This window comes from Carcharhinus amblyrhynchos, chromosome 19, assembly GCF_965287045.1.
Source record: "Carcharhinus amblyrhynchos chromosome 19, sCarAmb.v2.hapA, whole genome shotgun sequence".
NCBI lineage: Eukaryota > Metazoa > Chordata > Chondrichthyes > Carcharhiniformes > Carcharhinidae > Carcharhinus > Carcharhinus amblyrhynchos.
This window is the reverse complement of record NC_137342.1, coordinates 41,677,770-41,691,693: the sequence shown is the minus strand read 5'-3', so window position 1 is coordinate 41,691,693 and position 13,924 is coordinate 41,677,770. Positions and strand designations below refer to the sequence as shown.

The 13,924-nt window shown below is 41.0% G+C and overlaps 1 protein-coding gene across 2 annotated transcripts in view; it reads left to right on the top strand.

Moving 5' to 3' along the window:
• mkln1 (muskelin 1, intracellular mediator containing kelch motifs) overlaps positions 1-13,924 on the top strand; it is a 148,250-nt gene that overhangs the window by 75,799 nt on the left and 58,527 nt on the right. For both annotated transcript variants that reach the window (XM_080207657.1, XM_080207656.1), the window contains exon 9: positions 3,253-3,365. In XM_080207657.1, coding sequence (XP_080063783.1) covers positions 3,253-3,365 — 113 coding nt within the window. The remainder of the gene's footprint in view (positions 1-3,252; positions 3,366-13,924) is intronic.

Sequence of the window (13,924 nt, the reverse complement as noted above, 5' to 3'; positions counted from 1 at the left end):
AGCACATGACTGCTGCTGAAGTCAGTGAAGTATGCAACGGTGGCTCTGTTTTCACCACAGGAAAGGGAGAAAATGGGTGGGGGGGGAATTTGGAAAAAAAGGTACTGCAACTGTTTGGTTCAGGAGAATTCTGTACTGTTCCAAGAATAACTTGGAGGAAATGGACAGGATAATATAGTTTCACAAGAAACAGTTGCAGGTGATCCCAAATTGAATTGAAGCTCAGTCTGGATTGTTTGGGGGGTGAGGTAGGGGGGAGAAGGTCTCGTCTGCTGACCTTTGAGTTTGGCTCAGTCCTGCTAAAGGAAGTAAGGATTGTGCCAGATTTGTGTTCAATAAGGCTGTTGTGATGTTATGGTTTCTGTGAACTGTGAGAATTTATGAACATAGAAGGCTCTCTCTAAATTGAAACACAACGAGTCTATTATTGAAGTGTAATTGGAGTTAATGAACTATCATAACCTTATTTAAAAATAGAATGACAGCCAAGTGTTTCTGTCCCCCCTCCCGCTTTGGTTTGCTTACTGGGGAAAAGAAAAACATCACATGAAAAGGATCAAATAAATTGGCTTTTGCCATTTTTCATGAAAAAACATCTCAGTTGTTTTGTCCTTGTCCTTCTCCCTCTCCTTTCTTAAATAACCTACTACCATAGAGCTGGAGCAGAAGAAACATAAGGACCTGTTAATTTTAAAGGTGCCAAAGCTATACAATGCTAAACTTGTATTAATCCGTGAAATACCATGAACAATTTTGGTCCCCTTATCTAAGGAAAGATAAAGTGGCGTTGGATACAGTCCAGAGAAGGTTCACGAGGTTGGTCCCGGGTATGGAGGGATTTTCTTATGAGGAGAGGTTGAGTTGGTTGGGCCTGTACTAATTGGAGTTTGGAAGAATAAGATGGCACCTTAGTGAGAGATATAGGAATAGGATTCTCAGGGGGCTTGTCAGGGCAGATGCTGAGAGGTTGTTATCCCTTAAGAGGGATAGACCAGAGGGCATCATCTCAGAGTGAGGGGTACCCATTTAATACAGAGATGTGAAGAAATTTCTTTTGAAGGTAGTGAGATTTGTGGAATTCTTTACCACAGAGGGAAGTAGAGGCAGGGTTGTTAACTATATGTTCATGGCTGTGGTCGGCAGGTTTGTAATCGGTAACAGAATCATGGGTTACGGGTACAAGGTGGGAAAGTGGAATTGAGGATTATCACACTAGATCAATTATGATCTCGTTGAATGGCAGAGCAGACCCAATGAGCTGAATGACCTACTTCTGTTCCTATCTCTGAGAATTTTGTGTTTTGGTGCAGTTATTTATAGATGCATTGCAAAGGTATTTTATCTTTGGATGAGTTACTTTCAGCTGGTTAGTTTGAATCTGGACATTCATTCTAAATTGGTAATTTGCATCTTCAAGGGAATGGAGCTTCAGTTTCCATGAATTCAACATCATTTTGGGCAGATATTACTTTTTATTTTAATAACATTTCTGAAGAAATTCAAGATTTTCATGGGAGAGATTCTGTAACCTTAAATGCCATGTCTTAGCTGGTTTAATCTTAGACCCAACCACCATGTTTTTAGTAAGATCTGTTAGGGGTCAATAATGCATTGTCTAAATTCAACAAAAATTGAGATTTAAGGCACTAGTTAAGAAAATAAAGCCACAAGGTTCCTCTAGTTCTGAACAAACAAAAATAAGCTTTACTATACAGGGTCAAAAAGATGAAACAATTTATTTCAAGTTAATCAGGGGTAATATGAGGTACGTATGAATTATCAGGCAAGCTAAGAGCACACATATGGCATGACTGTAAATGGCAAACGTGACCGTGGTAGATCCACCGGATTTCTCAGCAACTCACCCAGATGTCAGTAAACACTACTGATGTCAACGAATGTACTCGTGAAGGATCTCCAGATTCCCTCAAAACTCGTCCAACTTGGACTGTCTCAGTGACTGGAGACTTTCTAGGATTTCACACTCCCGTTCTGGGAGACATTCCCTCTGGAATTCAGAGCCTGAACTCCAGCCTTTACTTGCACAATTTCAACTCTTTAGGAGCTGGCTAGCTTCACTGGGCTGGCATTGTCTTTGGATTTCATCAAGTTCCAGTCTCCCCAGCTACACCAAGCTGCAGATGGCTAGCGTGGCCTTTTCTGAGCCCAGTGCTACCCAGCGAATGACTTTTTGCCATCTTCTCAGCTCCCAAGACTTCTCCTGAGCCATAACTGCATAGAGCTCTCAAACAGCTCCTGGAATTTCTCCTGAATCCTAACCTTACGAAACAAGCACCATGTTTGCTTGGAGTCTGCTAATAACAACACCTTGAAGGCATGGCCTTTCTCTTCACTGCAGGACACTCATTCCCTCAGGGAAAAAATATACATATTGAAATCCTGGAATGTCCTTAAGCTCATCCCACAATCTCCATGACAACATTGTCTTCCAGAACACTCAATGCTTTAAAATTAACTGCAGGTTTAATTCCCAAAATAAATCCTCCAGCTAAGTAAGGCCACCAGCTGTTTTGCAATCTTGTCTTTCTAGCTATGAAACTCTCAAGCCAACATAGCCGCAACCTTTTAAGTGTAATAGTCTTCACCTGCTTTAGTTGCATTTATCCTTTTTTTTTAAAAGTTTGATCCAAACATTACTTCTAATATACTAATGTGAACTGTAAATTAGTTACTTGTAACAGATGCCTTTGGTTTTGTGGCTTCTGCTTCATTGGAAATTCATTAGCCATTTGAGTCCCTTACTGAGTAATGAAACTGATGTTGAGTGAAGAAACGCAATTTCATTTCTGAACTCTGCCCCTTGTTCCTGTAGATTTAACTCATTTTAAGGGTTTCAAGACTTAGATTGCACAGCGAAGCCCATTTCAAGATTATACTAAAATAAGACTATCGCACTGCAGTAATCCTCAAACAGACGCTGGTTTGTTTAACTTTGCATTGCCTTTTTTGTTAGTATAAACCCTCGCGCTAGAAACCTTACCAGCTCTTTCATCTCCTGTAAAGGAGTATTGTTAGCTAGGTGTTGGAAAGTAATTGAAAATAATATTTTGTAATTAACAAACTGGATGCTATCAGTATGAATTTAACACTGAAATCCTTGAGTGAATAAACTGTCAATTCAGTTGACATCCCCAGAATAAAACTGGTTACCAACATTGAGGCTGGATTGCAGAAACGTAGGTGAAAAATTCCAGTGGAAAATCTCTGAATATTGACTTTTCTCCTTCGCAGAAACAGTATATTTATTTGGTGGATGGGATGGAACACAAGACCTGGCAGACTTCTGGGCGTACAGTGTGAAAGAAAACCAATGGACTTGTATATCTAGAGATACTGAGAAAGAGGTAAGTGTTTTGTATGGGAAATAATGCTGGGTAGCAATTGCATCGAATAAATGTTCAATTGGAAACCAGTGGTGTAATGCAGAGGTTCCCAAATTTGCAGCACAATTAAGTTATTTACTGAGGTGGACGGTCAGGTCCCTCTGAGGGTGTTCATTACAAATCGTTCATAGGACCTGACCTGAAATTTGTATTTGGTCCATTATGTTTAACAGTGCTGTCAACATAGGCTGATTGCCAACAGTACTCTCTTCGAAAACCGCCATCCTGGACAATTTCAGCCTACCCTGTCTGTATTTAAATTCCTCCTCAGTTGAAAGGTGCTTTCTTCGATTTAAAAGAAAAAGTTAAAAGTTTGGTTGTACCTCTGTGCAGTGCGAACGTTCAGTTCAAAAATTTACGGCACAGAAACAGACGTCTTCCAGTTTTCATGCTCCGTGTGAGCCTAGTTAGGATTGTCCATAGGGTCCCGATTGCCATTGAGCAGCAAGTTGAAGTTTATTTATTAGTCATGAGTAAAGCTTACATTAACTGTGAAATTCCCCTAGTCACCACAGTCTGACGCCTGTTTGGGTTAATGCACCTAATCAGCATATCTTTCAAGACATCGGAGGAAACTCATGCAGACATGGGGAGAACATGCACATTCCACAAAGACAGTGACCCAAGCCGGGAGTTGAACCCGGGTCCCTGGCACTGTGAAGCAGCAGTGCTAACCACTGTGCTGTCGTGCCACCCAGTACTCTACTTCATCTCTATTTCAAAATTTGCAGCACCGTTTTTTTCTTGATCCCTGCTTTGGTATTACTTTGACAGTACTGCAGTGGATAGATTAAATGATATTTTAAAATCCACTAAATATTAAAATGACCTGGTTATTGTGGGCTGATGTCTTGGGTGGATGCAAGCTGGGCTCGCTGGTCCTGCTAGTTTCAGCATCGAGGGGTTTAAAGATGTCGGCAGGCGGTTTACGTTTTCTCCTGGCAACACCTGCTGTTGAGTTTATTAAAACGCTGTCCACGACATATGAGTAGTCAAAAATTAGTAAACCGGGTTTGAAACTTGGTAATTGTATAGGGAGAGTGAGAGGGAAGCCACTCAGACTTGCTTCTCCAGGATCTCATTTTCTTGTGCTCTGGTCTGCAGAGAAAACAAATGCTTAAACACATGAAGGGTCAGCTTGCTTGTCACATGACCCTATCTAACGGCACAGTGACCTAAATATGGTAATGGCTAGTGGATTCAAGTTGCCTGGTTTATATGGTTAGAATAAGTCTGAGCAAGTTCCTTTCATAGCCAGAGCCCCATTGCTCAAGAGTTGGCAGTCTAATGTTTTGTTTCCACCAAGTTGAGTATTCAGGTGATTGTCTGGATGCTTTCCGAATGGGTTAAGGAATGGCTCTCATTCATACTCTTTCAAGGCAATTGGTCCTGGTCATGCTCTGCTGCCTCTCTCTCCATATCAGTGGCTTTACAATATAGAAAGTACTGTGATGCAAATATGCAACCATCTTTGACTGTGCCTTGCAGTAATCAATCGGAATGTGGCTTTAGCCTTTTTTAAAATTCAGTTCCAGCCAGTAAATTGGCAATCCTTCCTTTATATAAGGGGGAGTTTCATGTAAAATGTGCATTTGACCTGCCATAAACTAGTGACTTTGCCAATTAGATTGGTGTGGATCATCTGAAAATCTGCACAAAGGATTTTTTCCTACACTCTTGCTGTAGTCCGAAGAGTTTTGAAGTTTTGCATCTTTAAGCATTGATACAGCCAATAGTTCTTAGCAGCAATTACAATTATGGTTTTTAACCTTGGGGAATTAAATTCTGTGCCTAATTTCAATTACAACAATCTGCATCAATTATCTGGACTTGCAACATGCCACTTCCTGCAAAAATGATAATCGCTGACAAGCCAGTTGCTTACGTAGTTGTGTCATACTGCTGTACATGATTCCTAATATTAAAATGTTGGACTGATGCAGGCAAATAATTGAAAGGAGAAAGAAGCCTATTCAAGATTTGTAACACAAAATTATTCTTTCCATTTGTCCCAGTGTGGCAGTCCTAACAGAAATGATTATGGTCCACCTCACCTAATAATTCCTTTAGCAGCTCCCATGACAACTCTGATTGTGGCTGTGTTCTTGGTGCATGTGTCCAGTTGGCAACATAGGAGTTCACGCACAACATATTGGTGATGATAGAAATTATTCTGAGCCAAGAGCTTCAGTAGCTCTTTATTATAAGCTCTTCGCTTAAAGTACAAATTTTGATTTGATTTATTATTGTCACATGTATTAGTAAACAGTGAAAAGTATTGTTTCTTGCACGCTGTACGGACAAAGCATGTCATTCGTAGAGAAGGAAACGAGAGAATGCAGAATGTAGAATTGCAGTCTTTGCTAGGGTGTAGATAACGATCACCTTAATGCAAGGTAGCAGCAGGGAAGAAGCTGTCTTTGAGTTGGTCGCAATGTGTCCTCAGATTTGTCTTTTATCCAAAAGAAGAAGGTGGAAGAGAGAATGTCTGGGGTGTGAGGGATCCCTAATTATGCTGACTATTTTGCTAAGGCAACGGGAAGGGTAGACGGAGTCGTTGGATGGGAGGCTGGTTTGTGTAATGAATTTGGCTACATTCACGACTTTTTGTAGTTTCTTGCGGTGTTGGGCAGAGCAGGAGCCATACCAAGCTGTGATAAAACCAAAAAGAATGCATCTGTAAAAGTTGGTGAAAGTTGTAGCAGATATGCCAAATTTCCTTCGTCTTCTGAGAATTCAGAGGCTGTCTTAACTATGGTGTCAGCATGGGAGACCAGGACAGGGTTGTTGGTGAACTGGACACCTAAAAACTTGAAGCTCTCCACCCTTTCTGCTTCGTTCCTGTTGATGTAGACAGGCATATTCTTCACTATGCTCCCTGAAGTTGATGACGATCTCCTTTGTGTTGTTGATGTTGAAGGAAAGATTATTTTCGCTGCACCAGTTCACCAGATTCTCTATCTCATTCCTGTACTCTGTCTCGTCATAGCTTGAGATCTGACCCACTATGGTGGTGTCATCAGCAAACTTGAAAATCGAATTGGAGAGGAATTTGGCCAGACAGTCATGAGGGGCTGAGAACACAGATTTGTGGGGCACCAGTGTTGAGGATGATCATGGAGGAGGTGTTGTTCCTATCTTTACAGATTGTGGTCTGAGAGTTAGGAAGTTCAGGATCCAGTTGCAGAGACAGGAGCTGAGGCCCAGGTCGTGGAGTTGGGAGATAAGTTTCGTAGGAATAATGTTGTTGAAGGCTGAGCTGTGGTCAAAAATAGGAGTCTGACATAGGTGTCTTTATTATCCAGGTGTTCTAGGGTTGAGTGCAGGGAAGAGAGATGGCGTCTGCTGTGGATCTGTTGTGGCAGTAGGCAAACTGTAGTGGATCCAGCAGTCCAGGACTAGCCTTTCGAAGCACTTCATAACGATGGAGATTAGAGCCACTGGGTGATAGTCAATAAGGCACGCTGCCTTACTTTTCTTTGGTGCTGGGATGATGGTCATCGTCTTGAAGCAGATAGGGACTTCAGATTGTTGTAAAGAAAGTTGAAGCTGTCTGTGAATACCTCCGCCAGCTGATACGTGGAGGATCTGTGTGTCCGTCCAGGTACCCCATCCAGGCCAGTCGCTTTCCATGGGTTGAACTTTGAGAAAGTTGCTCCAACATCTACAATGGTGACCTCAGATCCCGGTTCATCCGAAGCTTCCAGGGCAGAGGTCATGCTTTTACTGACCTCTTACTCAAAATGGGCGTAAAATGCATTGAGCTCATCAGGGAGGGGTGCATTGGAGCCGGCGATTTTACATGCCTTCATCTTGTAGCTTTGATTATGGCAAGGTCTGCAAGACATAACAATGTAAGGGAAGCTAGGAACTGGCATTTATATAGTGTCTTGTGTCTCCAGGAAATCCCAAAGCTTTTAACAACCAATGAATTACACTTGAAGGTTAGGCTATATTGTGTAGACAAGCATTGCAGCCAATTTGAATACAGCACAGTCCCACAATTAGCAGATTTGTTAGTCTGTCGTGCTGGTTAGAGTTAGATCCACTGAGTTACTGGAAGAACTTGCTGCTTCTCTTTGCATAGTGTTGTGGGAGCTTTCACGCTTATCTAGTTAGGCAATATCTGAGAAACAGCAACCAACAGCATATAACACTCTTAGAAGTGCACAGAACTGACAATGTAGGCAATGTGCTGTTGTCCGGAAAGAGTTTGAATCTATACGCAGCCTTCTGAATCAGAGTTGAGAATATTACCAATCAAGAGAACTTGGGAGTGGCAAGGCTGTGAAAAACAGGACAGTGAATGCTGTAAACTTGAAATAAAAACAGAAAATTCCAGTAATGCAGATCCTCTACCAGAACTGGTAGCCTGGTGCTAAGAGACCCATTATGGGCTGAATAAAATGGAAAACAAGAACAAAGGGCAAAATCAGTATTGTGGAGTGTTAAAGTCTGTCAGAAGAATCGATGGACATAAGTTCAGTAAAAAGGCCTTTAAGCATTTTAGAAATGTGTGGTGATTGTACAAAGGTTGCCTTAATGAGGCTTTGGAAATTCATTAAAAGAAAATTGAAAATGGTCAAGAAAGGCCAATTAACATCCATGGAAAGCATTCTGACAGAAGAGATTGTAAGTACGGGAACAAAACCTACAACTTGCTTCGCACAAATTTGACATCATCTTAAAAGGAGAAAGACAATCCCAACATCTTGGGTGCAGACCACTAGTCAGAATTGTGTTCTTGCGAAGCATGTATATCTGAAATCATGTCAAACTTCAGCCAGAGGGTGCTGAATGTATGGAATTCATTGCCGCAGAAGGCTATGGAGGCCAGGCCTTTGAGTGTTTTTAAAACAGATAGAGAGGTTCTTGATTGTAAGGGGATCAGAGGTTGCAGTTAAAAGGTGGGAGAATGATATTGAGATGATCAGCCATGATTGAATGGTGAAACAGACTCGGTGAGCCAAATGGGATAATTATACTCCTTTATCTTATGGTCTCTTAAGAAATGCCTGTTTGCTGTAGGAATCTCCTGTGTCTAACAATGTGAAAACTAGCAAAGAAAGCTCAGAAATTAATAAAATTGAAACACTATCTAATGCTAATGAAGCATTATATTTCAGCAAGGCCCTGTTTGCCCTCTGACAGATGTAAAATATAAAAGATGTATGAGAGTTCAGGACACAATTTTGCAGAAGAGTGAAATGTCTTGGCCAACATTTATCCCTTAACCAAGATCAGGAAAAAAAAATTGTCTGATCATTGCCACAGTTTGAGAGACTTTGTTGTGAGCAAATTACCACAGCAGTTCCTGTACTGCAACAGTTAGCACATTTCAGAGAAGTACTTTACTCACTAGAGCATCTCGGGAAGACATAAATCTAAGTTTCTTCTTTTACTTGTCTCTTGGATCATGGTAAAGCTACATTTACCTCCGAACGTGAAGCTTAAGGCTTCAGCAGATTGAAGCAAAGTGATTAGTAAATTTGTCTTTGTAGTAGCTGCGAACAGACCTCAACATCACCACAAGGTAGGGTATGTCTATTTATTGGTATTCAATGATGGAGCGCAGTTGTGTTAGTTTGCAAATATATAAATTTGCCGAGTTCTGCAGCAATTGTTATCTACATGTATGAAAAAGTGAAGTGGCACGGTGGCATAGTGGTTGTCACTGCTGCCTCACAGCGGGTCATTGTCTTTGCAGAGTTTGCATTCTCCCCATGTCTGCGTGGGTTAAAAATGATGCACATTGTATCTGGACATACCCTGATATATATGCTCAATAGAATATTTTTAAATGTAAAAGCTTATGAAAGGAAATGGCTCACAAATTTGAGTGAGAATTGTTCAAGAGCTTTGTAGCGCATATTTTTTAAGTTAAGTGAGTTATGTTTTCCACCTTTGGTGCAAATTTGGGACCGAGTGGGTGGCATTTGAGGGAGAATGTGTTTTAGCTCAGCCTTAGTGACTGACCTGATTTTTTTAAAAAAACTTTTAAGGCTATCCGAATAGAGGAGTGGTGTTGACACTCCTGACTGCTTCAGGCAATTCAGCACAAACTGATGGAATTTAAACCAAGGATCTGAAGGATTACCTCTGTTTGTGTAAAGCCCCATTAAAGCATTGTCAGAGCAGACTTTAAAATAACTATTCTTTCAAGCTGAAGAGTGAAAGCTCAGTACTGTATTTTGTATTGTAGGATAATTATTTCCAAAACTTGGTTCCTTTCTGTCCCTGTGGTGCTTGTTTTTAGTGTACAAAAGTGCTTTGATCAAGAATTTCGGGGAGGGCCATTAGCTTTGCCTAGTTGGAATCCTGGATCATCTTGCATAACGCAGATAAAGAGAGGAACACTTCATTTCTAGTGTTTTTTTGGCACTGTTCACAAGCAATTAAATTGTTTGATGTCAATCAATGGCAAATGCTGAAGCCATTAAACTTTTATAGATTTGCTAACTTGGATATTTTTCACCCAGTTGTGCTGAATATGCTGACTTGTGGCAGCCCAGTTGTTGATGACCCTCCCCCTGACCCAAGCTGACCCACCTAGTCCCCCAACACACTGAGGTGATTCAAGTTATTTATAGGAACACTCACCCATAGGATTTTTTTCTCAATGGAGTTGGGGCGGGGGGTGGCTGCCAAGAACCCTGGCAAATCTTTACTCATGTTTTCCCCCTCCACCTCAAAAACTAATCTCAGGGATGAACTTCAGTGTTAAGTCTCGATTCTCAGTTGCAGGATTGCTAAGTGCCATTAATTGACAAACTGGGGTTAAAATTCAAAGGAGATTGCCTATTTGGTTTCTTGCCACAATGACCAGTGCAATTATATGGAAAAAGATAGGAGCGTGAGGAGGCCACATCAGATGCCCACATCAGGACAGCTGCAAATTCTCAATTGAACTGCTGGTGTTTATAATGCTTGGGCACCACCATCAGGCCTAAATCTGCCAATAACTTAACATTTCAGATGTTGGCAAAAATACTGAAACATAAAAATGCCTGTGTTCAACCATTAATGGTGTCTGGACAAATAATGATTAAAAGTGTACACTAAAAGTGAAAGATTAATGAAATAATTTGAATTAATGCAGCACCTCTCATGTTCTTAAGATGTCACAAAACACATTCAGCCAGTGATGTACGTCTGAAGTCTTATCACTGTAATACAGGAAACACAGCAGCTAATTTGCAGACAGCAGAATCTCAGCAATGAGGTTGGGACCAGATATTCTGTTTGTGATTTCGCTTAAGTGATGTTTATTGGTCAGGACTCTTGGCCAACAGGGTTCGTTTTCGTGAATGTTATTTTATCATTATTCCTAATCTGCTTTTCCATTCCATCATCACACAAGAATATTAGTGGCTGACTAAGTAACTGCGCCATTATCGAGAAATAGTCCAGCTGATTAGTTAAATTCCTAATTTAAGGTGTGCAGCAAGCGTGCTGTCCTTTTGCTTGTGGTCTCTTTAAAACAACTGCATGCTTTGAGGACTTGAATTTGGATTATTGAGTTTTCATTTGAGTACAATACGTAATGCAATTAATTTCTTGAATTGAGTCTGCGACCATCCAAAATTTAACTTTGTGGTTTTTAGATCTCCAGTGGTCTTTACGCATGAAAAACTCATAGAACTTTACTAAAACACCAACTGCACTTGACCTAAATAATTGGGAAGCTACTATGTTAATAATTTGATATTTTCTTCATTCTCCCTCTTCATTAAACTCTTCCTGTACTTTGGTAACGGTTTGGAAAGCAGTATTGGTAGATTGCTTCAACAGCACTGATTTGGCTTCTTTGCTCACCTTCACATTTTCTTCTACTGGCAGTGTAATCTGCCTGTGATTATAACTTTGTTGTAGCAACAACTCAAACCAACAAGCTGATCACAAGTGACCTTGCTTCACTTTGTTCTTTGTTTGTCAGTACAGGTTTGCCTTTGTGATTCTGCATGGGTTTCCTCCAGGTTCTCTCGTTTCCTCCCACAGTCTGAATGACATGCTGGTTAGGTGCATTGGCCATGCTAAATTCTCCCTCAGTGTACCTGAACAGGGACTGTGGCGACTAGAAGATTTTCATAGTAACTTGATTGTAGAACTAATGTAAGCCTACTTGTGATACTAACAAACTTAAAAAAACTTAAAAACTTAAATTTAAAATGGATAGTAAAGTTGTTTTCCAGCTACCTCTCTCTCACATCAGTGCTGGAAATTAGTTCAAAATCTCTCTGCTCACTTTTGGAGTTATGAGATTAAGTTAGGCAATTTCCATCTCCTTTCTAATCCTAGCCAATTTTGATTCTTCAGTCAGCATTGCTAAAAACAGATTACCTGGCCAATACCACATTTCTATTTGTGGGAGTTCAGTCTGTGCAAATTTACTGCTGCATTTCTGAAGTTAGAACAGTGACTACAATTCAGAAGTACTTAATTGACTGCAAAGCGCTTTTGGATGACTTGAGGCCATGAAAGCCACTGTATAAATGCAACTCTTTCATGCAGTTATACAACAGAAACTTTCCAAAATTGGTAGCGTTAAATTGACTGTCCCTTATACCGCAAAGATGGTTGGTGCATGGAATGGAAAATTTGATGCTGGTGTGCAGTGAAACCAGACAAGTTTTACTCTAACAGTCTACTATTCTAACAGTCTACTATTCCCTGACCTATGTTTGGTTGAGTACTTAGTGCAAAGTCAAAAAAGTATGTTGATTAGCATCAAGGTCCCACACTTAAAAACATAAAAGACCACTGGATATAACTTTAGCCAGGCGTCACTGTGGAATTGCAGTCAAGTGCAGTGGTGGGCGTATGATATTGTCATGCCATAATTTGAGGGGTTTTTTTTGAGTGCGATCTGTCCAGAGGCGCTTGTTATTTGCAGCTGGTGTACTTGGTGACCGCCTTGATGCCCTTGGAGATGGTGTGTTTTGCCAACTTGCCAGGCAGCAGGATGCAGACGGTGGTCTGGATTTCCTGGAGGAGGTGGTCTGCCGCTCGCTGTAGCGGACGAGTGGGAGGCCTCACTGACGATCTGCTTGAAGAAGTCGTTGATGAACGAGTTGATGACGCTCATGGCTGAGGAAGAGATGTCGATGTCCAGATGGACCTGCTTCAGCATGTGTAAATGTAGATGCTGTAGCTCTCCTTGCGGCTCTTCATACGCTTCTTCTCGCCTGTGGCGCAGTTCTTGGTGGCTGCTTTCTTCAGCCCCTTCTTGGGAGCCATACCGTTTGCTGCCGCTTCAGGCATTGAAAAAGGGAGAAATCTTGCAATACGGTTATAGACACTTACTCAGATTTGGTTATGTTTAGGGAGCAAATTGGGCTATGTAGTACGTGCGGTTACAGGTCTGTCTGAGACTAGGGGTTGTTTAAAAGCATTGCAATGTTAATGAAAGTCACTTCCTTACATCCAGCAACATACTGATGCTAATACTAGGTGGTTGTGCACAGTTCATTGGTACTATTGCCGTTGCAGCTTTTTAATATAAATAGTGGATTGCACCTGCAATTGCTAAAATAGTTCCTCATGCAAACTCTGTTCAAGTCTTGTGTATCATTGAGATACCAGATCATGGGCATGCGTAGGATTCTCATCCTATTCAGTTCAGATTAAGCGTAATAATCTTTTTCTAATTGGCTAAGCTGCAATTCACTCTTTTTGTCATGTTGAGTTTTTAAAGTTGATTTGATCCTGGCATGGTGTGTGGAAATAATTCCTAACTGTTAGTTGTTTTAAGGTTCATTGAGTTATAAAGGCATGTTTGCCGTGTAAATTAAATGTTTATATAAAAAATTTTACTCTCATCTCCACACATGCTGAGCAGACCTGTGTGCTATCCTAAGATTTGCTATTATTAGCCTCTTCTGAAGTAATGGATTTAATTGCTCGTTTTAAGAAAAGCAAATAGATTTGCATTGCCTGTGCACTTTGTTTTTCAGAGCAAAAAGGTAAATAAAATTTACTTATTACTGTCACAAGTAGGCTTACGTTAACATTGCAATGAAGTTACTGTGAAAATTCATAAGAACATAAGAACATAAGAAATAGGAGCAGGAGTAGGCCATCTAGCCCTTCGAGCCTGCCCCGCCATTCAATAAGATCATGGCTGATCTGTTGTGGCTCAGTTCCACTTTCCCGCCCTCTCCCCATAACCCTTAATCCCCTCTCTTATCAAGAACCCATCAACCCGCTTCTTAAAAATATTTAGCGAGGCAGCCTCCACCACTTCAACGGGCAGAGAATTCCAGAGATTCACCACCCTTTGAGTGAAGAAGTTCCTCCTCAACTCCGTTCTAAACCACCTCCCCTTTATCTTAAGGCTGTGCCCCCTAGTCCTACTGTCTTTTTTGAGCGTGAAGAGTCTCTCCACCTCTATCCTATCCATCCCATTCATCATCTTATACGTCTCAATGAGATCTCCCCTCATTCTTCTAAACTCTAACGAGTACAAGCCTAGTTTATTCAGCCTCTCCTCATAGCTCAATCCCCTCAACTCCGGTATCAGC